A 25,734-nucleotide genomic window follows, 5' to 3' on the forward strand; every position below is an offset into this window, starting at 1 on the left:
CCTCGGATGGAAGTGGGAGGTGAGATAGGAGTGGCTTCTAGCATTTAGACAGTGCAGACATTGTCCTGTCCCTTGTCCCTGCAGGATAAGCTCTTCGAGGTGGGATTCCTGGGTCCAGAGCTCTGACACGCTGGTGTATCAGTGAGCAAGGCAGATAAACAAGCTGTCATGGGCCTCATGTCAAAGGGAACAGTCAACATAATCTTGCCCTTTCCTTCCCTACTGAGGTGGGGGAAAGCCCCATACTCTGTCCTTTGTCTTTTTCGGCCTCGTGTATCCTAACAGTGGGTGGGGAGTGTGGATCCCACTAGATGCAGCTTCTGAGCCCAAATCAGAGACCTGGAGCACAGAAACCCCACCCTCTGGCCTTTGTTGTTGTCTTCAGCCCCTCAGTCTGACTTTTTGTGAGCCCATGGACTGCGGCACACCAGGCCTCCCCGTCCCTCCCTATCTCCCGGAGTTTGCCCATGTTCATGTCTGTTGAATCAGTGATGCCATCCAACCATCTCATTCTCTATCGCCCTTTTCTCCTTCTGCCTTCAGTCTTTCCCAGCATCAGGGTCTTTTTCAGTGAGTCAGTTCTTTGCATCAGGTGACCTAAGTATTGGAGCTTCATCTTCAGCATCAGCCCTTCTAATGAATATTCAGGGTTGATTTCTTTTAGAATTGACTGGTTTGATCTCCTTGCTCTCTAAGGGACTCTCAAGAATCTTCTTCAACACTACAGTGCAAAAGCATCAGTTCTTCGGTGCTCAGCCTTCTATATGGTCCAACTCTCACCTCCTGGCCTTTGGGGCATCCTTGGCCCTCATCTCACCCTGTTCCTGCCTCTCTCTCAGCTTGTAGGCTGGGGTTGGAGGTGGGGGCTTCACTTCTATCTGAGGGAAGTGACTGGTTTGCTAAGTGGCTCCCTTGCGACCTCCAGCTAACCACAGGCTCCCCTCCCGTTCTCAGCATCGCTGGCAGGCATGAGGCTGGAGGAAGGTGACATTGCGGTAAGGTGACCTCTGCCTCCCAGAGTCAGGGTCAGCTCCTTCTGCCCCAGGGGATGAGGGTACTGGGTGTCAGCAGCATCCTCTCAGTGGGGCATCCAGGGTCAAAAGGCAGCCGAGGGAGGGGAGAGGGAGACCCAGGCCCCAGGACCTGCCCACAGCTCCTCTCTTAGAAGGTCAGTTGCCTGTGCTGAGTAGACAGGTCCCCTGCCTGCCTTAACAGTGAGCACAGTGGCAGAAGGCTCAGACCTCGGGCCAGAGGACTGTGAGCCCTCCAGGCGATAAAGACATAACCCAGACCCTTCTTCTAGTGGAAAACCAGTCGTCACCCGATCCATGACTTAGAGATCGTTGTAGTAAGTTCTAGAAAAACAGCCTGCTGAATTCGTGCTAGCTCGAATTTGGGGAGCTGACTTTGGATTTTGGCGTGGGAGGGTCAGCAGAGGTTTCTCTGAAGAAATGGTGTTTAATCCGAGGTTCTGCAGCCCAGACAGTGAAGCGAGGAGGGGGTCAGGGCGTCTCTGCTGGAGTGGCAGAGACAGAGCCGCCTCACTTCTGCCTGTCTCTCCAGGTCAGCCTGGGCACCAGCGACACGCTGTTCCTCTGGCTCCAGGATCCCACGCCCGCCCTGGAAGGCCACATCTTCTGCAACCCGGTTGACCCCCAGCACTACATGGCGCTCCTGTGGTAGGCTGGGTGTGGGGGAGGAGGTGTGGGCAGGGTTGGCACCATATGGAGCCCCCCGGGGCATTCCACTGAGCAGGCTCTAGGGGCACCTGAGACCCTAGGGACTCACTGGGTCTTGGTGAGAGCAGAATTGGTGCGGGGCTGGGGTGGGGGGAAGCACCCAGGACCTGAAGTCTCTCCCAAGCCCAGGTACAAACTCCATCCCCAACACCTGTATTGTGTGTGGCCTGAGGCAGACCCCAGAGCATATCTTAGCCACACTTTGCCCATAAAATGGGAGGAACAAGAGGTTTACTTCATAGTGATGTTACGATGTATCTGGCACATGGTGGACCTCGAACCAGTGGTAGTAAGGACATCCTGCCTCCTGACAGTTCTCATGAAACGGGTCTGTTCTGCACCTTCCAAACAGGCATTTGGCAATCTGCTGGAAGCTACCAAGGGAAGGTTTTTAGCCTTTAAGCTCCAGGAACCCCTGGAGAATATGTAGGTCTAGTAAATCTGGCCAGTTCTGCCCATTGTCCAGAGGGTACAATGTGCTGAAACCGCAGCTCTATCTCTCCTTGGGACGCTTTCATGGTAACCTCCTCTGTAAACAGAGCCCCCAAGACAAGTGCATTTTCTGGTGACTCCGGGGGAGGTGCCCTGGGCTTGCTACAGTAGGCGGAACCTCAGATCCCTGCTGCGCACTGCCTGGGGTGGGGTCCAGCCTGACCTGCGGCCCCTCTACCTGGGACTCTTCCCCAAAGTCTGTGGGTCCACTCAGAACGCGCCTAGCCCTCCCTCTGGGTTGTGTGTGTACTTCTGCAGCTTTAAAAATGGCTCCCTGCTGAGAGAGAAGATCCGGGATGAGTCTGCTTCAGGTTCCTGGAGCGAGTTCTCCAAGGCGCTGCAGTCCACGGAGATGGGGAACGGCGGAAACCTGGGTAGGCTGCTGAGGGGGCCTGTGAGGGGAACAGTTGCCCGGGAGGGGGCAGGGCCGGGGAGGAGCCAAGGGGACCCCTGACTGTCTCCACTTCTGCTCCATGGGCCCTAAAACTCCTGTGGGAGCCCCCCGATCTGAGTGAGGGGGGAGCGGCAGGCCAGGCTGGAGCTGCATCTTCTGTGCCCTGGAAGCTCCCAGCGACAGCATCAGAGGCGGCAGCCGTCGTGTCTGCTCTGCCCCGATGCATCCCCACATACCCACATCCGCCCCAGACACGAGGTCCTGTTAGGAAAAGTGCCCCGCGCTGGGGCAGGCCATCTGAGCAGGGAGGGAACGTGCCTCCCTGGGTCAGACCCGTGCTGGCATTCTAGGGTTAGTTGGACAGCTAGCTGCCTCCTGGCTTGGGCTGCCAGATGAGTGTAGGAAGAAGTGTCTCCATGAAGAGGTGGCCTAGGCCTTTCCAGTTGCCCTCTGTTTTGCTGGAGAGAAGGACCTTAGAATATTCACGGGTCTCCTCCAGGGAATGGGAGGCCCAGGGAACAGGGACATAGGGTCATTTCACCCTGCTTTTTTCCCAACGCTGTTGAGAAGCTGATCTTTTATTTTTGATCACTGATAGCTAATCTTATCCTGGTCTTGTTTCAGGTTTTTATTTTGATGTCATGGAAATCACCCCAGAAATTATTGGACGCCATAGGTTTAGTGCAGAAAACCATGAGGTGTGTATGTTATCAGTCAGTTGGAGCTACGTTGGCTCCATTTATGACTATTAAATTTTAAAAAATACCTATGAAATTTTGCTAGCTTTAGGGACCTCATTCATTTACTCAGCCAGTGATAAAACAAACACTTGAAAAAGATTTTTGATTCGAGGTATAGTTGATTTGTAATATTGTGTGAGTTTCAGATGTGCAGCACAGCGATTCAGTTTTTCTTCAGATTATATTCTGAAAAAATATGTAACCTGTATATATTTTATAGGTTCTTACGTGATATTGAATATGATTCCCTGTGCTCTACAGTAAATCCTTGTTACTTATCTATTTTATGTACAGTAGTTTGTATCTGCTAATCCCATAAGCTGGAGATTAATGCCATACAGACTGAGCCTGAGCTCTGCCGTGCTCTGACTCTCCACGGTGACACATGAGTGAGGCCATGAGCGCGTGTGTGTGTGTGTGTGTGTGTGTGTGTGTGTGAGACAGGCAAAGTCAGTGGTTCAAGAGCACCACTATGGGTGAGCTCCAGTGGAGGCCTCTCATGAGCGCCAGATCTGGGCTATTGTTTAAAAATACACCACACACACACACACACACACACACACACACACACACACACATGCAGAGTGAGTGGACAATGCGAGCTCTTCACTCTGTCCACTTCCTCCTGGAGACAGGTCTCGGCATTCCCCCGGGATGTGGAGATTCGAGCAGTGATCGAGGGACAGTTCATGGCCAAGAAGATTCATGCAGAGGCGCTGGGCTATCGAGTCAGTAAGTGAGCTGCTGGTGGGCTGTGTTCTGGAGCGGGGTCCAGGGATCCTGCTCACACACCAAGGTGCTTGAGACCCTTTCTGCCTTCAGACCAGGCCTCGTGGACACTCTGAAGGCTCCATCACGGAGGCCTTGTTTTTGCAGGAGGGAAATAGGGCCCGGACCTGGTGGTGGGATGAGGTGGACGGGCCCTGTGAGCAGGCTTAGACTAGGAGGTGGGTTGTTCCTGCCTCTCTGCTCTGTCATCAGTAGCCTCATCTCCTGGCCAGGAACTGTAGGACTTGAGAGATCTTTCTGTAACCCTCAGCTCCATCCTGCAGACGAAATATCCTAAGCTCGGGATCCTGAGGACGCAGGCAGTGCAGGTGGTAAAGGTCTGGGCTGGGGCCATCACTGAACCTTGACCTTCTGGGCACGCCCTGTCTGCCTGTGGAGCACAGCTCTGGGCATTTCAGCTTGAACAGGGAAGAGAAGGGATGTAGACCCGCTGTCAGAAATGAGAGACCTGCGGTGGAGAGGACAGAGCCAGGGCTGGGGGAGACCCATGGGGAGGAAGGGACTCCAGGAACTGAGCGATGGAGTGGGCAGCTTTAGGAGGTCAGTGAGTTCCCCTTACTGATGTTGCTGGCGTGGTCTGGGGGAGTCTGAAGGATGTTGGACCAGCTGACCACAGAGTCCAGGTTTCCGAGGTGTATTTATCCCTCTGGGCAGCAGCTGTGGTCAAGAGAAGGTCGAAATCCCTGGAATCCTCTCAGCTTGAGGGTCTCCTCATGATATTTCTACCAACAATCCAAGTCCTATGTGGTGTGTATTTTATGTCTTTGAACCTGTCAGGTGAAAAGGACACTTTAAAAGTAGGCGCTAGGTAAAGCTTTTTAAAAACCTGCTAGGCAGCATCTGCTAAAGCTGCATACACACCCATCTGGCAACCTCACTTCCCGGCGGATCCAAGACAGAGATGCGGACACATGTCCACTAGAGCCGAGCGGGAGGCCACGCCCCGTGGCCCTGTGCGCGACACCCCATGCTGGAAACAACCCAGGGCCTGTTGATGGTAGGATCAGCGCCTCGTGGGGTGTTCACATGACATGATCCTACGCAGAAATGAGGGTAAATCAGCTTCAACCAAGCCCAGCAAAATGGACGCGTCTCACAAATGAAAACGCCGAGAAGGAGAAACCAGCCCCAAAGTATGTGTGACGGATTACGCGTACAGCAGATTCAAAAGCAGACAAAAGTATCTGCTGTCGTTGGAAGCCTGGTTGATTGGTAGTTACCTTTTGGGGGGCCGTGGTGCCTCTGGGGTGCTGGTGAGGCTCTGTTTCATAGGTTATACAGGTGTCTTCCGTCGAAAACATGTCAGGCTGTCAGCTCATGGTGCATCTGTGCATTTGTTAGGATGTATACAGTTCAACATTTTTAAAAAAATATTTTCTTTTATTTGGCTGCATCACATCTTAGTTGCAGCATGCAGGATCTTCATTTCAGCATGTGGGATCGTAGTTCCCTGATCAGGGAAGGAACCTGAGCCCCCTGCATTGGAAGCATGGAGTCTTAGCCATGGGACCACCAGGGAAGTCCCTCAACAGTGTTTTTAAATAGGATGAACTTACTTTTATAAACCCCAATTCATGGCAAATAGATGGGGAAACAGTGGAAACAGTGACAGACTTTATTTTCTTGGGCTCCAAAGTCACTGCAGATGGTGACTGCAGCCTTGAAATTAAAAGACGCTTGCTCCTTGGAAGAAAAGTTATGACAAACCTAGACAGCATATTAAAAAGTAGAGACATTCCTTTGCCAACAAAGCTCCGACTAGTCAAAGCTACTGGTTTTTCCAGTAGTCATGTATGGATGTGAGAGTTGGACTATAAAGAAAACTGAGGGCCAAAAGAATTGATGCTTTTGAACTGTGGTGTTGGAGAAGACTCTCGAGAGTCCCTTGGACTGCAAGGAGATCCAACCAGTCCATCCTAAAGCAGATCAGTCCTGAGTGTTCATTGGAAGGACTGATGTTGAAGCTGAAACTCCAGTACTTTGGCCACCTGATGCAAAGAACTGACTCATTTGAAAAGACCCTGATGCTGGGAAAGATTGAAGGCAGGAGGAGAAGGGGATGACAGAGGATGAGATGGTTGGATGGCATCACTGACTCAATGGCCATGAGTTTGAGTAAACTCGAGGAGTTGGCGATGGACAGGGAGGCCTGGCCTGCTGCAGTCCATGGGATTGCAAAGAGTTGGACACAACTGAGCGACGGAACTGAACTGAACTTTTATAAACAGTCCCACTCCTCTCCATTCTTCCACCAAGTGTAAAAAGAAATTCCCCAAGGGTCTCCACAGGCCTCTAAGCTCCCTGAGAAGTGAGCGCAGGTGAGCAGGACAGGGCTGGTGCTGCGGTGGACATGAGTGACTGTCCGGAAGGGTTCTCTGGTCGTCAGCAGGGGGCATTTTGGGGGCTGTCCCCACTGGCCCCGTATGCAGGGAGAGGCAGTGAGGGCGGAGAGGCCTTCCTGGGCTCCAGGGGACTAGTGTGATCATGTTAGCATTCCCAGCCTCTGAAGCGATTCCTGTGCAAACAGCGTAAAGTTACTTATCCTCTTAGCAAGCTTAAGGGGGCGAATCAAACCTGTCTTTCCAGCTCTGCTGAGTTCCTCTCAAAACAAGATCACATGAATGAACACGCTGGAACCTAAAAGGGCACAAGGGCTGCACGGACTGCAGGCATCATGTTCCCGGCTGAGCAGCTTGCAGGATCTTCGTTCCCGGACCAGGAATTGAACCCAGGCCCTGGCAGTGAAAGTGCTGGGTCCTAACCACTGGACCGCCAGGGAGGTCTCCCTCATTTCTTTATTGAACAGTCATAATCTCATTTTAATAACATCTAAGAAGAATAGAAAGACGTCTGAAGTAAGACTGGTGATCATGATGATAGCAGGTGTCAGTATTTACCGAGTGTCCACTGTGTGCCCAGCCTGGTTCCTAAGCACTGTATCTTTACTAACAGCAGTATCTCTGGGGTGGGTATCACTCCTCCTTCACAAAGTGGGAAACCAAGACTCAAGGTGTTGTGTCACTTGTTCCGGGCTGGCAGAGCCTTCTGAACCAAGCCAGTCTGGTTCTAGACTCTAGATTCTTAACCACTGGGTTACATCTGCTCTCTTTAAGGAATGATCCCTGTCTTGATACTTAGACACCAGGAGGCCGAGGCACCGGCTGGGCGGGGCTAATGCCATGGTTCCTTTTCAGCTTACGTTCCCACGTATATTTCATTTGGTTTAGGCTGACTTATAAGAGCTACAAAGCCTTATAGGGACTTCCCTGGTGGTCCAGTGGTTCAGACTGTGCTTCCAGGGTAGGGGGCATGAGTTTGAAACTTGGTTAGGGAGCTAAGACCCCACATCTTGTGCGGTGCAGCCAAAAACTTTTTTTTAAAAAGCAGCCGTATAATAGCAAGTTTTGAAAATAAAGGAGAGGAAAGTACCTATAATCCCATGTCTTCTCCCTAACCAGTCGTGCAGTCTGGGAGCACTTTCAGTCCCCTTTATGAGCTTATTTTTATAAAGCCGGAGTCCTGTTCCCGTTTTACCTACGAAGGGTACATACAAACCCAAACTCTATTAAGCCTTCGTGGTGATTTACATCACACCCAACTGACTCCTCTTGCAGTCGTGAATGAAGTATGTTTTGCTTTTCCAACATGGAATCACACAGGAACATGCATCCTGAATTGTTTCCGTAGCTGGCTGTCATCCCTTCCCCTCTTCCCAGCCCAGGCACTCTCTTCATGGCCAGAGGGCGAAGATGCGGGAGGCTGAGAGGGGCTTATAACATTTGTTTTCAAATACCACCTGCCTTTTTATGGTAAAAGAGTCCTGTGACACAGGAGATTAGGGATATAAGCACTATGAGATTACAGAGTTCTCTCTCTCTGTTTTCCCGCCCTGCCCCTGGCTTCCACATCACCACTTAGACGGCCCCTGGGGGGGATGAGGAGGACTAGCTCTGCCTTTGGGACACCTTTTTCATACCAACACCACCTATTGATTGGCGGGTTATCTCTTCTGGCAGTTTAGATGCCTCAAGGGTCACTACACCACCTATCTTGTACTACAGGTATGGCAAAGTCAGCATTTAAGGGCTCATCTCATTCCAGAATTTAATTTATTTACATTTCTTTCCATTTACAACTTTTTTATGGGGGAGGGAGGCATGCCGCATGGCTTGTGGGATCTTAGTTCCCGACCAGGGGTTGAACCCAGGTCCTTACCAGTGGAAGTGCCAAGTCCTGACCACTGGTCCACTGGAGAATCCCCTGCATTTACCACTTTTTGTTAGCATTAAATATATATATATATACATATATATATATCTTTTTTTTTTTTGGTTCAGCAGTCTCTCATTGTTACAGTACAAGGGATGTTCTGTCTTGACCATCTCCATTTTAACCTGAAGTGGAACTATATGTCTTTTACTAGATGGCAGTTTATTATTTTTTATTGTGGAAAATATCTTGCATGCAGCAGAATATATGCTTCATAGAGCTAACTGCAAAGACAGATTAAAAAATCAAACACCGGTTCATTGAGCACTCTGGTTAAGAAATACAGCACTGGGGCTTCCCTGGTGGCTCAGCGGTGAATGATCCACCTGGCAATGCAGGAGACATGGGTTCGATTCCGGGTTGACTATGAGCCGTGCGCCGCACCCACTGGAGCCTGCATGCCCTACAGCCCACGCTGCACGGCAGGTGAAACCACCGCGGTGAGAAGCCCTCGCCCCACAGCTAGAGAGAAACCCGCGCAGCAGCAAAGGCCTAGCACAGCCAGACATAAAGAAATAAATAATTTTGGAAAGGTAAAGAAAACAAAACCTCTGTCCCTCTATTACTCTGAAACAATTGACATTAAAAAAAAGAAATGCAACATGGCCAGAACCTTAGAACCATCCTGTGAACCCTCTTTAGTTGCATCCCCAAGAGGTGGGTGAGGCAGTGGCCTCACAAGCAGATTTTATATGACAAGTCCACATGGATAGAGCCAGCTTCAGATCTCCCCCCAAGCCCCGTGTGACAAGTAAGAGGCATTGACCTGACACCAGCCTTTTGTGGCAGAAGAACTCTGAAAAACAGCCTTTTCTGCCTTGGGGGGATTGTCACGGCCATTTTTTTGTTTTGTTTTTTGTTTTCCCTTACAGTGCCCAAGACAAAGATTTTGGCTACTGGAGGAGCATCTCACAACAGAGACATGCTACAGGTGAGTGCTGGTAGCAAGCTCCGCACTAGGGCCTCTTCCATGTCTAATACTTCTAAGAGCAAAAGACTCAGCAGTAATACTGCCCCTGTTCCCACTCCTGCAGAGATGGGGAGCTTACAGCTCATTTTCTCCCAGGAAGCCAGCTCTTTACAGCTCACAAGGAGAACAGGTTCAATCTTACAATCAAATGAAATCCGTTGCCCTGTCCAGCTCCACTCTCTGATCCCAGCATCGGCCTCTGAAGTCACACAGAAAATGCCTGTCTTTCACGGCAGATCTTCTGACATCTAAGGCCACTGTTCTTGTCTTCCTTAAGGTTTCCCCCTTCCAATTTAAACGTCTTTGATTCTCCCAGCCATTCCTCTTGTTATTCAGTTGCCAGACTTTGTCACTGTCTTTCTGGTCCTTCATTGTGTTGGAAATACATGACCCAAAGTGGAGTCAACCTGCAGATATCTGACAGTCAGGCCGTCACATCATGGAGCTGTCCAGTGTCTTACTGGGACACTGAGCAGTTTTAGATACAGCCTGAGGCTGCCTTCGCTGTTTGAGTAAGGGTATTGACTGTTGAGGTGTAACATACTTGCCTTAGGTAAGGTTCTCTAGAAGCAGAGCCTGAGATGGGCATTCTTCTAGAAGTGATTTGTTGGGAGAGTGCTCCCAGGAGAAAGGGAGTGAGGGAAGCGGGCAGGGCAGGGGAAGAAGGATAAGCAAGGATGTGGTTCTGGCTGGAGTCAGCTTCAGCTCCATCCCATGTGGAGATGAGGCACATGAACTATGCTGCAGACTTGGCTCCACCTTGGAGTAAGGGGGCAACTAGCTACCATGGGAAGAGGTGAAAATAACTTCCCGTGAGAGGGAGCCTCTGTTCAGCCAAGAGCAATTTTTAAAATTTTTCTTTATTTTTTGACTGTGCCCTGCGGCATGTGGGATCCTTGTTCCCTGACCAGGGATTAAACCTGCACTCCCTGCATTGGAAGGCACAGAGTCTTAACCACTGGACTGCCAGGGGAGTTCCAAGAGCAATTCTTTTTTTTTTTTTTTTCACTTTTACTTGCATTTATTTTTTGCGGCGTTTATTCCAGGGCCATAAGTTTTTGTTTCTTCCATTTCTTCTGGAATATCTTTTTCTTTTGTGCAACCTCCTCTTCTGGTTTAGGAGCAATCTGTTCTTTTTCAGTAAGAATTGCCTCAGTGTGTCAAGGAGAGCTCATGTACAGGTTGATCTGACCGTGAGATCTGTAAGTCCTGTGCCCCATTTTGGGGGCTTTGTTTACCTGGATGTATTCACTGACCAGAGAATCTGCATCTAAGCCCTTCTGTTCAGCCTCACTCTCTGCATTTTTGAGCATGTGCAGTCCCAAGAGCAATTCTTTTGAGAGGCAGTTGTGAACTGTTAGCCAATACTCACGACATGTGGGTGAGGGTGCACGCCAGCCCAGTTAGGGGATCTGGATGGGACATCAACAGTTCTGTCATTTAGTTGCCAAGTCATGCCCCACCCTTTTGTGACCCCATGGACTGTAGGCTGCCAGGCTCTTCTGTCCATAGAATTTCCCATGGCAAGAATATTGGAGTGGGTTGCCATTTCCTTCTCCAGGAGATCTTCCTGACCCAGGGATCAAACCCGTGTCTCCTCCATTGCAGGCGGATTTTTTTTTTTTTTTTTTTTTTTTTACTGCTGAGCCCCTAGGGAAGCACATCTCCAATATCTCTCATGAATTAAGAACCTCAAGTCTTTTCCACATGAGCTCCTCTTAGTACAGGTCCTCTATTCTAAACTAACACAGTTTATCTGGGGGACTTACATGGAAAGCTTTATGTTTATCCCTATAAGACCTGCTCTTGTTAGTTTGGGTTTGTCTGATCTTGTTAGTAATAGTCAAGAGACCTAGCCATCTCCACCTTGGCTGTTTGCTAAGCGTCCAGTCTAAAACTTCCTCCTTGTCTTTGATAAAATGGCTAAACAGTGCAGGGCCAACCTGGAGGTCCTAGGCCCTCCAATGGAGACCTCTCCCAGGTCACCCTGACCCTGGGATCACCAGGGTGGCAGGCATGGTCAAATGTACATCCTTTAAGGCGGTAGAGGTGGAATCGAAGGTATCAGAAGGCATGAGAAAAGAGAGCCTGGAAAATTGAAGTCTGTGTCCACAGCCCCTCTAAGGAATGACTCACCACAGTAAGAACCTCTGTCCTTTCCAGGTGCTTGCAGATGTGTTTGGTGCACCCGTGTACGTCATAGACACCGCCAACTCTGCCTGTGTGGGCTCCGCTTACCGAGCTTTCCATGGTAGGTGGATGGATGGGGGCAGACACCTCTGGAAGCGGTTGGGGCACTGGCTGGGCTGAGGACAGTGGAAAGGGGAGATTGGGATGTTCTCAGTCTTCAGGAACATGGCGGGCTTCACTTTTCTCCCCTCCCAAGCCCTCTATGCCTTTATTTTTTACTTAAACCGGAAAAGAGAGGCACAGTCCTAACTAAACAAGCCTGCCCAGGCATTGGTTGAGGGCACTTGGTCTGAGTCTGGACAGCGGGTAGGTAGGAGGGATAGATGATGCCCAGAGCCATCTTTTCAACAAGAGCAGGAAATGGACACAAAAGTGAACGCTTCAGAGCCAAGCAGTCCAGGACCCTGGACAGCTCCACGGGGGGACCATGGCTCTGACAGAGGCGTCGCAGAGACTAGGGGAGCAGCAAAGGCCCACAGGGATGTTGTTTCACCCATGTGGTCCATTTGCCATAGCCTCTGCCTGCTCAGGTTGCCCACCCACGTACCTCCAGGGCTGTGTCCTTTCCCTCTGGCCGTTCTATTCTTCACACATTTATCCTTAACTTCTTAACACACTTATTTAACCTTGTATTTTTTTCTTTGAACATTGAGAATCAATCAGGGAGCATAGCCTCCTCCTAATAAACTGTTACTCTTTCATTCCCTCCCCTCATCTTCCTCATCCCATGTGCTGCCACCTCCATAGAGGTGAGATCATCAGGCAATTTATCTCTAGACTCTTGTTTTTAATCAAACTTTACATCCTGTTGACTTTATCTACACTTTGAGTTTGTCTTTGTTTCCTGTTTTTTGTTGACTCCCTTCAGTCTTTTTCCTTCTTCATTTCTATGCTAGTTTTGTTAGAATATACAGCCTGAATACATTTTTAAGAAAAAAATCCAGTAGGTGATAGTTTTCTGAGGGCTTACACGTCCACCCTCCCAAAGAATGCTACCTGGGCTGGACCAAGGGCTCTAAAATGTTTTTCTCAGAACTTTGAAAACTCCATTCCATAAGCTTCCAGCCTTCAGTGGGGTTCACTTTATACTCCTTCTGCCAAAACAGGAAAGGAACTGCTCTTTGGGGCCTCCACTGCTGTTCTGCACTGTTTTTCTTTATTATTTTTCCATGCCATCGTCCGTCCCCCCCCCCCCCCCCGCCGCTGCACTGCTTGGCTTGTGGGATCTTAGTTCCCTGACCAGGGATTGAACCAAGCCCTGGCAATGAGAGTGCTGAGTGCTAACCACTGGACAGCCAGGGAATTCCCTTCTGTGCCTGTTTAGTTGCCAGAGATTACCTGGGGACACTGCCCTGTACTGCCATGCAAAACTAAAACCTGAGCTAAGTCCTGGAACACCAGTTCCCACTTTATGTCCACACCCATTCTCTCCAGCTATGTCTAGGGACAAAAGCCAGGCCATAAGTGGAGCGGGACCAGAGTCTTTGGAGAAGTCTCTCTGGGGGCCACCCCGCCATCCACTGGCCCCTCATCCACACAGCTCTGGACTGGGACATTCCAGCATTCCGCGCGAGAACCAGGCCTCCCATCTTGAGTGGGCCCTCCTTCCCTCTTGGTCCTGAGTTTCCCTTCAGTCTGATACTGCTCCTTAATTTGCTTGGAAATTCCTCTTTTTCCCTTGCCCACCTCCGGCCGCCTTCCCTCTTTCCAGCCCCGTCTCTCCTTTGCTTGGTGAGCCCTTACTGAGTGCCTCCTGGACGCAGGCAGTGTGCTCGACACCGGGGCTCCAGTGGAGACCAAGGCCTGGCCTCTCGGGGCGTCCGTCTCAGGAAGGGAGAGCCCTTAAACCTGTGGCAGTGGTGTGACACGCCCTGAGGAGAGCGGACAGGCGGCAGGGATGTTCTTAGGGGCAGCGCCTTTGAAAAGAGAGGGAGCATTCTGCACAGTGAAAAGGCTCTGGGCAGAAGGAACCGAGAGAAGCTGGGGTGACTGCAGTGCAGTGAGCGATGGGGAGAGTGGACTCATGTGAGGGAGGGGAGGCAGGCAGACCCTCCCCTCTGTCAGAGCTCAGAGGTTAGCTGCCTCCTAACATGCACTTCTGACAAACTAGGCCCTGCTGAGAAGGAGGGCTGCTCTCGAAACTTGTCTTCGCTTTCTCCCCTTTTTTAAGATGGTTTTATGGAGGTACAATTTATATGATGTAAAAAAATCACCCATACTTGACTATACAATTCAGCGTTTTTTAGTAACTTTACTAAGTTGTGGGACGTCCCTGGTGGTCCAGTGGTTAAGAATCCACCATCCATGGGTGAGACATGGGTTAACTAAGATCCCGCAGGCCTCAGAGCAACTGAGCCTGAACTCTGCAACAAGAGACGCCCGTGTGCGGCAACAAAGACTCGGCACAGCCAATATAAAGGGAAAAAAGAAACCAAACATTTTATTAAGTTGTACAACTGTCACCATAATCCAGTTTTAGAACATATTCTCACTCCAGAGATAAAATGCTATTTCCGGGTAACGCCTTCATTTGCAATATACACTGATACAAAGCGAGCTGTCCCTTCTAGGCCTTGCAGCTGGAACAGACGTGCCCTTCGCAGAGATCGTGAAGTTAGCCCCAAATCCCAGATTAGTTGCAACCCCAACCCCAGGAGCGTCTCAGGTAAGAGACCATCCATATGTATTTGCGGCACTTGCATTGTGAAAAACCAACTAGGTTCTTATTTCTAAAAGGTAAGTATTTTCTTTGTCACCTACATTACAGTTGTTGTGCTCAACTGAAGAGGGTATCAACTTTTTTTTCTTTTTTAATTGTCAAAAAAATAGAGCAAAAAAAGCAGGTTGTCTCTGAGATTCAGAGATACCTCTAATCTTGTAGCCCCAGGGATCAGATGGCCCACTGGGTGCATCTTCCTTGCTCTGATGCCTTGGAGTGGGTGCTTGCTTCTAATTCACAGGATTACAGAAGCCGCTGAAAGACTCTGTCACTTAAGCGTAAGACACGCTGGGTTTCTACTGTTCAGATCTGAAGTCTGGATCCAAGACAACTGTGTGGTTCCTCAGTTGGGGAACACAGACCCCGCTTGCTACAAGTTGCTACCCTGGAAAGCAGACCCTGAGTTGTAGATGAGGATGCAAGAGATTTGTGGGCTTCCCTGGTGCCTCAGACGGTAAACAATCTGCCTGCAATGCAGGAGACCCAGGTTCGATCCCTGGGTAGGGAAGATCCCCTGGAGAAGGGAATGGCTACCCACTCCAGTATTCTTGCCTGGAGAATCCCATGAAAGAGGAGCCTGGAGGGCTACAGATGGGGTCTCGAAGAGTCGGACACGACTGAGCAACTAACACTTGCACATATAGGAGGTTTATGAGGGGGCACTCTTGGAATCTGCATCTGTGGAAGGGCAATGGAAGAGGCAGGGCTGGGGCAAGGTGAGAGAGGAGCTGCTGCAGTGCCATCTCAGTGGAGCCCTCGGCCAATCCTACAGGAAGTTCTGAAGCTGGGATGACGCTTTCGAGTTTTACCCAGTTGTAGCAAGGGGCAGTCTGGATGGTTAGCACCACCTTTCCAGTTTGTAGAAGGTTCTTGCAGCCCAGGAGCAGGGGCGACCCAAACAGAGGGCTTTATTACTCACAGTACCGCAGGCAGTATAGGCTCCATGTTTGTATCAGTGTTCCTTGGCCTTAAAGAGCCTTGGGGCAGTGTGGAGTGGACCCACATGATGGTGTGCCCTCACTGTGTCTGTGACCCAACTGAGGGGACCCCAAGCTTAGGAATCCCCCAGCATCATAAAGGAGCTGCCAACAAACCGGTCCAGCCTTGGCCCTCAAAGGGGTCCTTATCTTTCTGATCCTGATCAGCACACCGATTTCCCCTCTGTCCATCTTCCAAGGCTGTTTGCTATACAAACACCCTTGAAGAGATAGTCAGGAACAAAAGCTGTCACAAGATGTGGAGAAACACCCTGGAGAACTGTCTCCCCGCCTGTCTTGGAAGCAGAAGCTCCTACTTTCCAGGTGATTAGATAACCCGCCCACATGGGTCTGCCCAGGCTGCCATTACTTTCTGTTGTGCGTCCTGTTTAAAAGGCAGCTCAATGCAGTCGAAAGAGCCTGCTTTGAGATAAAGGGCCTTTGGGTTAGGATTCTTATCATGCCTCTCCCTCTCCATGTGACCTTCACGTGACCTTGACCTGCACTCATCTGCAAACCTCTGTTTCTTCATATGGGAACTGGGGGACATTTGTCCAGCCTGCTTTTTTTTTTTTTTCCCCAGCCTGCTTTTAACCTACTCATTGTGAGGCTTAAAAAGAATGCTTGCCTAGCATGGCTTTGTTATACCACAGGAGGTCGGATGGTGTTGCCAGTGTTGGTTCAGTGGTTCAGCTGTGTCAGGGCTCTGAGTCAGGTTCTTTGACATTCTCCAGATCATCAGTGGACAAAGGGAACATCATGAGAACCACATGTCATTTAAATCCTCTGGTAGTCTCCTAAAAATAAAAAAAAAAGTGACTGACTTTAATATATTCAAAATGGCCAAACTACTGTCATTTCAACATGTAATTAATAAGTTGCTCGTGTGATATTTTACTTTGTGTGTGTGTGTGTGGATGAGCTGTGAAATCTGGTATGTATTTTCTACTAGCAGCAGCAGTCACATTGCAAGCACTCAGGACCGCATATGGCTTGTGGCTACCATAGTGGATCGTGCCGCACTAGCCATGCTCCACATGGCCACAGGATGTTTGTAGCTGCTTCTAACATCCTGTCTGCCCACAGCTGTGTTCACAGGCAGGAATCAGACCATGGCATTGGGCAGAGAGTGTCTCCCTCTGTTCCCCTCAACTCCCCCAGCGGATGACCACTTGGTTATACAGTCAGCCGGGGGTAGAGTCTGGCTGCTCTTTTATCCTCTCTAGAAGGTGGCCAGAAAGGAAGAAGGGAGCTGGGGAAAGCTTTAGGGTAACAAACAGCTGCGCCTGCCTCATGACAGGTGGCAAACACTCAGTGTGTGTCCTGCCACTCTCCCTGGCTTGCTTATGACCAGTCGCTAATAGCTCATGGAACTCTTTACTGTTAAACCCAAGTGTAACCTCAGAATCCTTCTCAGCACTAGCTGGCAAGCAGTGACAGGCTGTGATTGTTGGCACAAGTGACTTATTTGAGGACTGGATTGTAAACAGCCGGGCAGCATCCTCTATTTGCCTTCTATGGCGCACCTGTGCTCAAGTCAAAACTCAAGACAGGAACTGTATTTTCCCTGTAGGCTCAGCTGAATGTTTCAGTTTCCTCCTTGGGGAGGAGATCAAAGGCCCCCTTACTTCCCCAGTGAGTTCATGGGCAGAGGCCCTGTTGCATAATCAGTTGCTAAAGTCCTTGCTTTAGGGGCGGGTTAAGCCAAATGGAGATTGGCATGACCTCCTAGTGGTATATGTGAGTCCCATGGAAATATGGATCCCTGGTCTTCAGTGTTGCTGGTCTATGATGTCTTATCTGTAACACACACTGACCTGAACTGCAAGGCTTACACTTGTGCAAGCTACAGGCTAAAAGAGCTTTAAATGAAAGGAATGAAGAGGAAGAATGTGGGGTTGTATTTCTTTCTGGCCCTTTTTCACTTGTTGGTTTTTTGGTTTGGGTTTTATTTTATAGCACATTATATACATAATTTTGTAGTCCATTTTAGTTTTTTTTCCCTTTTAGCTCCTTTAGCCACAGACTTTATTGTTTGAATATTTGCAACTATTACTCTATTGACAGATTTTAATTTTACAAATCTCTACATTCCATATTGCAAGCTCTCTTCACTCTCCATTTTATGCCTCATTTTCATCAAGATATATTTCCCCAAATCACAGTTTGCCTGATTGTGTGTTAAAGCATTCTTTCAGATGTATCCCACTTTTAAACTTCTACATTACAACCAAATATTTATATTCTTAAAAATGTGCCTACATGTTATTTTTAATGACTGCATAATATTCTGACTGGCTGATGAACCACATTTCTCAAGCATTTTCCATGTCTTAAGAGCAGTTGCTTCTAGTTTTTTTGATTATTATGATTAATCCTGTGTGGGTAAAGGATTAACAAAACCTCTGCCTGTTCTGCATGAGAATTTGACCTTTGGTTAATGTTCTAGCTCTGCTTCCTTCGAGACTTAATAAAAAATGGAATGTCAACAGTGTTACTAGGCAACATTGCTTATGGCCATATGGCCTTGAATGAGGAAACTGCATCTTAAGTGGGAAAACGCAAATACCTAAGGATAAATCAGACTTAGGGCTCCCTGAGTGCTGTGACCTCTCACAGGCACATCTCTTGCCCACGGAGTTGTTGGGAGAGATGCTCCTGTGGCAAATGAGGCTACTGTACCTGTAAGATGTGGATTTCATCTCCTTGCATCTGAGCTGTGACCTGGGGGGGTAGGGAGGGGAGAAGGCAGGGAGGCAAAGAGACCCTTCCCTGGACACCTGTACAAACTGTTCATGGGCCCTTTCAGCCGCTGTGCCAGCACTCATGTTCCTCCAGTATATTCTGTTGAGGGTCAAGGTGTAACCCATGGTAGTCTTATGAGTCTGAATGTTTAGTGGTGTCTGAGAAGACCTTTGGTGTACCTAGCACCCTACATTTAGGATTATTTCCTTGAGAGCTTTGCGGAGTAGAATAACCAGGTCGAAAGCTATGGGCATTTTCAAGCCCCTTTATCCAAATGTAAAGTTGAGGTGATTTCCAAAAGTGTTGCACCACCAACTTCTACCAACTGTGCAAAGAGACAGTCATTTCCAGGCACCTTCATCAGAATTTTTAAATGTTTTGTAGATTTAAGAACAAAAATTGGTTTCTTGTCTTAGTTCCCATTTTTTAAAGATCTTAAAACTACAGGTTGGGGAACTACTACCATTTCCTCTTTTGTGAATTGACACTTCTCTTTTGTCTGCCCAGCAAAAAAAATTAAATTGCAAGTGAGCGGGCTGGAAAAGTTTTTAAACTGTAATTTGCAAAGAGATGTAAGAGGCACCATCCCTTCCCCATCCTAAACTGCTCTTTCCACCCCTCCAGGTCTATGAGGCCCTCCTCCAGCGGTATGCTATGCTTGAGCAGAGACTCCTGAGCCAGACCCGGGGGCCTCCAGAGTGAATTCTGCAGGCCCAGGCCCCCTGACCCCACCTGGAGATGTGGCCTTGCACAGCTGGGATCCTCTTCCCTATTCTGGGCAGCTCTGCCCTTCCCACTTCCCCACCTGATTTCTTGCGGTGCTCCAGCCCTGCCTGGGACCACCTTAAAGCCCATCTTAGCACATCCTCCTGAGTCCAGATGGGCTGCTCGCATCCCCATGCCGTTGTGCCCAGGGCAGGAGGGCATCTCTCTTTTCCTGTCTTTATCCCAGGAGGCAAGATAACACTGAGCTTGGGATATATCCAAGAAAAGTTGTGACTTCTCCCCTTTCAGCAGATTGGGAAAGACAAAGCGAAATAAATAGATTCTTTCCTCTTTATTCACCAGTTTTCAGGATAAGTTGATCCCCAAGCATCCTCTGAAAGCAATTAGGTTTTTAGTATCAGTATGATACATTTAACTTACTTTGTATGTCTTAATCCATTGCAGTGATGATTCTTCTTTTTGTCTTCTGACAGCCATTCTCTCCAACTTTTCTCCTGCTTTCCTTGTGTGCACGTGTGCGCAGTCATGTTCAACTCTGGATGCCATGGACTGTGGCCACCTGGCTCCTCTGTCCATGGGATTTCCCAGGCAAGAATGCTGGAATGGGTTACCATTTTCTTCTCCACCTACTTTCCTTATTTATCATTCATTCTTTCTTCTTTACTGAGACTTCTGCCCTATCTACTCTTCAATTATTGCTGGGCCCCAAATCTCTGTTCTCATTCCTCCTTCCCTCTGATTCTGTCCCCTCTTGTTGGGTGATTTCATCTAGCCTTGGACTTCAGCTGCTCCTTAAATACTAGTTATACCCAGCTTGGTGTCTGCAGCCAGAACTCTCTCTGGAGTTGGTCAGCATTCTCAAAGGGGTACTTCAGATGCAACTCATCTTCCCATGCCCTTCCCCAAACCTCCTCCTCGAGACTTTGTGTTTCAGTGAATTGGTACCACCATCTATCCATTCATTCATTCAGGAACCCAAACTCAGAACTCAGATATCTGCTTTCCCACCTCAGATCCGTCACCAAGTAACTTTGGTTATTCCTTCAGTAATCCCTTAAAAGTAGTTCCTTTCTCTCCACCCCTCCCTGTTTTACTTTAGACCCTTTTATTCCTTGCTGAAATTATTGCAAAAGCCTCCATAGAAAGTCCTCTGTGACCTGCCTCCTGCAAAATCCTCCAGATTTTTCTGTTGCCACAGGCCTGCACCTAAGTTGGACTTGGGTTAAACCTAACTACTTGTGGTCTCATCCAGAGGACACAAATGCTGCAACAGGTTTGAGACCTAGAGGATCAGAGGAGACTGGTGGGAAGTTAAGGGAAGGAGTTTAGAGGTTTAAGTAGGATAAGAGATACCACATCTGAAAAAGATGAAGTCATCTTGAAAGGGAGTGATACCCTTCTAAGCTTGATGGATGAAGGCAAAAAAGGAAGCAAAAAGCTGAAGACCACAGCCCATCAGCAGCAGGTCAAAGATTCAGAAGAAAATAGACAACTCTCCCCCACCTCACCACCACTTGGACGTTACTTATTAAAGAAATTCCATTACTGACCAACAAACAAGAAGTCTCCTATCAAAAAAAAGAGTAAGTTGCTCAATCCACTCCTCATTTTACCCCTGCCCCCATAGAGTTGCCCATTATTACAGGGATATCAACATAAACAGAAAAAGGAGCTGATTATTTATACAAGTATGAGAAGAAAACAAAGTGAGAATCATAACTTTTAAGGCTAATGACATACTTCACGTAAAAAGGAACAAAGGGTAAATTATAACAACCCTCTAACATGAACTTCAAAAAATAAGAAACAATTGTGGCTGTGAAAGAATACCACAGATCAGAAATCTAGAAACTCGTAATAAAAATGAAAATGTGAACAATGTATAATGTGAAAAGAGAACGGACCAAACTTGGGGAAGAATTTGAACAGAAAGATAAAATCACCCTAGATGATGAAGACTAAATTACAACATATCCAAATGAAAATAAGAATGACCACAAGTACTATAAATCATATAGAAGATAAGAATGAAAAAAGCTAAGGCAGCAAAAACAACGTGAAGAGCTGGAAAGGCCCAGAAAGAAAATGACAGACAGTCTCCGGAAAGATCAGGTTGGCATCAAAAAGCAAGGTAGCAGTGGAGCAAATGTTCAAGAAACTCAGATAAAAGTTATGAACCGAGTGTTTTGTGTCTAGTTAAACTGCCCTTTATGTATCAAGGATTTTTTTTTTAAGTTTTTTTTTTTTAAAGTTTTAATCATGCAAGAGCTCAGGAAATATTCTACTAAACTCCTCAGTATTCTACTAAAACAAGCCTCATCCAATTAGATGATTGGGGAAACTTCAGCAAACGGATTGCTAGTGAGCACTGAATCCTTTTAGATCTAAGACCGAAGTGAAAGTGGGGATTAGGGTGGAAGAAGAGTATCAAATGGTACATGTTTTGACAGGGTAGAAGTAACAACTAAATTAAAAAAAAGAAGAGGACAGTATAAAGAGCGTCATGAGAATTCCCTGGTGGTCCAGTGGCTAAGACTCTGTTCTCCCAATGCAGAAGGCCTGGGTTTGATCCGTTGTCAGGGAACTAACTCCCACCAAGACCTGGTGTAGCCAAATAAGTAAATAGATAAATGTTTATATATATATAAAACCTCAAAGAGCTGTGTTGCAAAGACAAAATGTGCAAGTCAAAGGACTCCTGGGGCAAAGGGAAAACATAAAGCAAAATTTCAGAGTGTCCAACAAAGTGATTGAGGGAATTCCCTGATGGGACAGTGGTTTAGGACTTGGCACTTTCACTGTCTCTGTTCTATCCCTGGTGGGGGAAATGAGATCTTGCAAGTTGTACAGCGGGGCAAAAAAAAAAAATCAAAATGTTCAAGATCTAGGTGTAAAATACTTATAAAACTTATAGAAATGTGTTAAAAAGAAAAATTAATGGACAGAAAAAAGATTGATAATGAAATCTATAGGATATAATTAAAACAGTGACAGGTGAAGTATAGCTTTGTAATACTGTAACATTGATAAAAATAAAACAGTTAAATGAATTAAAAATACGGGAAAAAATGTCAATTCTACCCAATTAAAAAAAAAAGACACTTTCTTTTTTGTTTGTTTGTTTGTTTGTTGATGGAAAGATAAATGCTTTACAGAACTATGTTGGTTTCTGCCAAACATCAACATGAATCAGCCATAGGTATACATATGTCCCCTGACACTGTATTTCTTTTATCTCCTGAAAGTCCATTTCTGAAGTACTTCATTCTCTCTTCATGATGTTCCTGTTTCCAAATGTCTTTCAGCATGTTTAAAAGAGCTTTTTAAAAATTCCTTGACTGATAGTAACATCATCTCTGCCCTTTCTGTCTGTTTCTAATGACTGATTTTCCTCCTGACGGGTTACATTTTCCTGCTTCTTCTCATATTCAGTTATTTTAAAAATTAAATGTTGGGCATTGTAAATTCTTTTATGGTACAGTGCCAGATGTGTTGAATTCTTTTAAAAAGGTGTTGATCTGTTGTCTGGTAGGTATTTAAGTTACTTATAGACCAGCTTGATCACGGCAAGGCTTGGCAGTGTGCATTTACAGAGCCTTGACTCCAGGGCTAGTTCATCTCCACTGCCCTTGGAGTGACCCTCTGAGTCTTTACTCCCAGTGTCCTGGGTGTTGAGTAAGGACTTGTCCACTTTGACCAGTTAGAAATAAAAAGTGTTCTGTGCCAGTCTTGGAGCTATTCAGCTTGCTTGCTTCCCTCATGGAGTTTGATTCTAAGTATGTGAAACCTTGAATTCAGCAAAAGCCCCAAGGAGACTTGTCTGCAGACCTCCAGCTTTCTCAATGCCGTGCCCTCCTCTCTCTGCTCCTTCAGTTTTCCCATCTCCAACCTCTGTCTCCGATCCCAACTCTGCAAGGTGACCAGGTTCTGCTTGTTTTACACACTTGCTGCACTGTGGACTGGAATGTGTCTCCAAGCAGAAAGCAGGGGCAATCATAAGCCTCACTTCAACTATTTCTCATTTCACAGAGGTTTCAAGATGGTGCAAAATCCAAAGATAGTTGACTCCTATCTTTTGTCCAGTTTCCTTGTCATGGCTCCAAAGGGCAAATAACTGTTCCAGCTACTGCATGATGACTGGAAGTAAAACATCTTATCCAGCACTTCCAGAGATTTCTCCACCTTTAGGAGCCTGACCTAAAAAGGAGGCTTGGCCTGTCAGTTTTAAGTGTTCACAAGGATGGACCATTCTAGTTTTTTTCTATTCTTACCAGTCTCTTTGATTCACTCACTATTGAATTGAAGGAAAAAACCCCTCCTAGTTTCACCAACTGTTCTTGTTACTGAATCAGTGCTTTCCAGTGACTATCTCTTAGCTATTTTGGGATTCTGTATTTCCCAGGTACCTCTTTCACCCCATTCCTCAGCTTCCCCTTGCACAGACTAGTCCATGAAGCTTTTATTACTGTTGGTAGTTGTCTCGATTCATTTGTATTCTGGTGTTTTGGGGGAAACCTTGTCACCTGGTTTTATTGTAAATGTACATGGATTTTCTGTTTTTTTTTTTTTTTTTTCTTCCATGTAGTTACTCTGTGAGTATTTTGGAAGATTCAAAAGGTATGCAGCCACCAACCTAGCCCCCATCTTCTCAGAATCTGGTTGATGTTTTAAGAGCTTGAATGTAATTTACCAGGCTCTTGTCCCCCTCTCTCTGCAATAGTAGAAGCATGTATCAAAATGTAGCCTCCATCAGCCTGTGTTACTAAGTTACTATAATGAGTATAGCTTGCTTCCGGACCCCCAGCAGACTTACAGTATGAGTGAGAAATAAATTTTGTTGTTTTGAGCCACTGGGGTTTGGGGATTTTCCATTAGCACAGCATAATCTAATCTGTTATAAGAGCTACGGAGAGTTACCTTTTTACCTAATTACCATCCAAGCCAACTAATTTAGTTGACCTCAAGGTAGCCACCACTAAGTTAAGACAGGGTGGGAAGAACTGCGGGGACAAGAAAGGAAACAGTTTTGAAATGTCTGGGAAATAACTTTTAAAGTTGATGGCACATGGGACAGGTTGGAAGTAAATGGATACGTTTGGGGAGAATTGTATTGCCAAAAAAGCCATGCATCCATCCAATTAACGTACCCCCTGAAATTGTTTAATGTACTGGTAATTTAATGTACCTAAATTACCCACTAATATATACTCATGTATGTTTCCCATAGTTCTCATAATTACCTGCTATGGTATATCTCTATAATCAGGGCCTTTCATGAGCTGAAACAGGCTGGGGCTACTTCTGTGTGTTTAAATAAAAAGGTCTCTAAATAAAATGACAAAAATTGTGCTTCCTTTAAGAGTTTATCTTGCCAGTTAAATGTACTTAAGCTTCACAATAGAACGCGTTATAACTATACAGATACCAAGTAGTATAACACTATAGTCTTCTGTCATTAACTTGATATGGAAGGATGCCATGCTCAGCTGTTTCTTCCTGATCCCTTGGTTTCCCACCTTGATCACTGAGGAAGGAAGAAAATGGGAAGAAGAGTGGTTCGAACACACAGAATTCCTGAATGGCAGAATTCCCTGCCATAAATTTTAGAGTGGACATTTGTTGGGTTTTTGCCTTTCACCTTCCCATCACCTCATGCCTGATATTTCAGATACCCAGCATCACCTTCCCAAACAGCCTGTGGGCACATGAGCAAATGGTGGTCGAGACAGAGGCTAATCCTATGAGCCTAACAACATGGATTTCAGCTCTGCAAGAGAATCATGGGAACTCCCCATGCCAGTGGGGAGTTCAACTCCAGCCTTGCCAGTGCGGAGTTTCCGGTGGGGGGCTCTAAGGCAGAAACCACCTTAATGTGTCTTGGGAACAAAAAGTAGGTCAGTGTGTCTGGCTGATGATGGTGAGATGGTGGAGGAAGTAGGGCTGTTCATATACCAATTTGTTAGCCATCATAATAGGAAGCCATGGGAGGATTTGAAGCAAGGGAGAAATGTGAAGTGAGTCCCATTTTGAAAAGATCATTTCAATTGCTATCCAGAACATATAGCCAGGGAAGAATGAAAGAAGGTGACAAGACATGATTTTAGTTCACTGCTCTTGCAGTGATCCACAAGTTAAGATACTGGGTGGTGATAGTCTATTTGGAAGAGAAGTGGATTGATGGTGGATGTGTTTCTGAAACTAGATTGCTGATGGACTGAATATGGGAGGAATCAAGAATTACATAAAATTTCAACTTGAATTATTGGCTGGTTACGCCATTGATTCAGACATGCACAACTGGAGGAGTAGATTTATTGGGGAATGAGGACCTCTGCTTTAGTTAGGGCAAGTTCTAGATACCTGATAGGCTGCCCAATAGAGATGTCAGGTAGGCATTTGGTTATATGAATTTGAAGTTCCCAGAGATGCCAGGGTGGAAGATGCAGATGTGTTGGCTGTTTGGACCACCCTGAACCTTTATTGTGATACCCTACCTGGTGTGGAGTAGCAAAGAAGCAGCAGCCAGTCTAACTGTTGGCACGCAGATTATGGTCGCTACCTTCCAGTAGGAAGGAGGTAGTGATTTATCTTCCCTTCCAAAGAAATGACAGTTGCTTTTCTTGTCATGTGTCCATCAGTATAGCATCCTATAATCTGTAAGTGACTCCGAAGTGTGGTCCCTGAGGTGTTCCTAGTGCTGTGGAAACTAGGGGTGGTGGACCCTCATTTCAACTTCATTGATACACTTTCTACAAAGTGGACTTTTACATAAGATTTCGTTTGAATAAGGTTTCTGCTATTTAAAATATGTAAAGCATGGAAGGAATCTAGCCTACTCACATTTCCCCCTTATTTATTTAGCCTCCTCGCTTTCTGTAAAAGGAAACTGAGGCTCAGAAAAGTAAAACAACTCAGACTTCCAGGCTCCACCTCGAGCCTGGCTCCTCTTGTCCTGCTCCAAGAAAGGCTGTGGCAAATCAGGAG

At 47.0% G+C, this 25,734-nt stretch overlaps 1 protein-coding gene across 2 annotated transcripts in view; it reads left to right on the plus strand.

The window, feature by feature from the left end:
* XYLB (xylulokinase) overlaps positions 1–24,109 on the plus strand; it is a 45,425-nt gene extending 21,316 nt beyond the window's left edge. The window contains exons 11-19 of one of the 2 annotated variants that reach the window (XM_070455430.1): positions 955–995; positions 1,564–1,679; positions 2,490–2,605; positions 3,250–3,323; positions 4,001–4,097; positions 9,296–9,354; positions 11,557–11,644; positions 14,154–14,248; positions 18,649–24,109. In XM_070455430.1, coding sequence (XP_070311531.1) covers positions 955–995; positions 1,564–1,679; positions 2,490–2,605; positions 3,250–3,323; positions 4,001–4,097; positions 9,296–9,354; positions 11,557–11,644; positions 14,154–14,248; positions 18,649–18,726 — 764 coding nt within the window. In that variant the 3' untranslated portion in view covers positions 18,727–24,109. Of the gene's footprint in view, positions 1–954; positions 996–1,563; positions 1,680–2,489; positions 2,606–3,249; positions 3,324–4,000; positions 4,098–9,295; positions 9,355–11,556; positions 11,645–14,153; positions 14,249–14,543; positions 17,774–18,648 lie in introns of those variants that run through there. The other variant, XM_070455431.1, reaches the window with a different exon arrangement.
* Positions 24,110–25,734: the final 1,625 nt, after the last annotated feature.

This window comes from Odocoileus virginianus, chromosome 26, assembly GCF_023699985.2.
Source record: "Odocoileus virginianus isolate 20LAN1187 ecotype Illinois chromosome 26, Ovbor_1.2, whole genome shotgun sequence".
In the NCBI taxonomy this organism is placed as follows: Eukaryota; Metazoa; Chordata; class Mammalia; order Artiodactyla; family Cervidae; genus Odocoileus; species Odocoileus virginianus.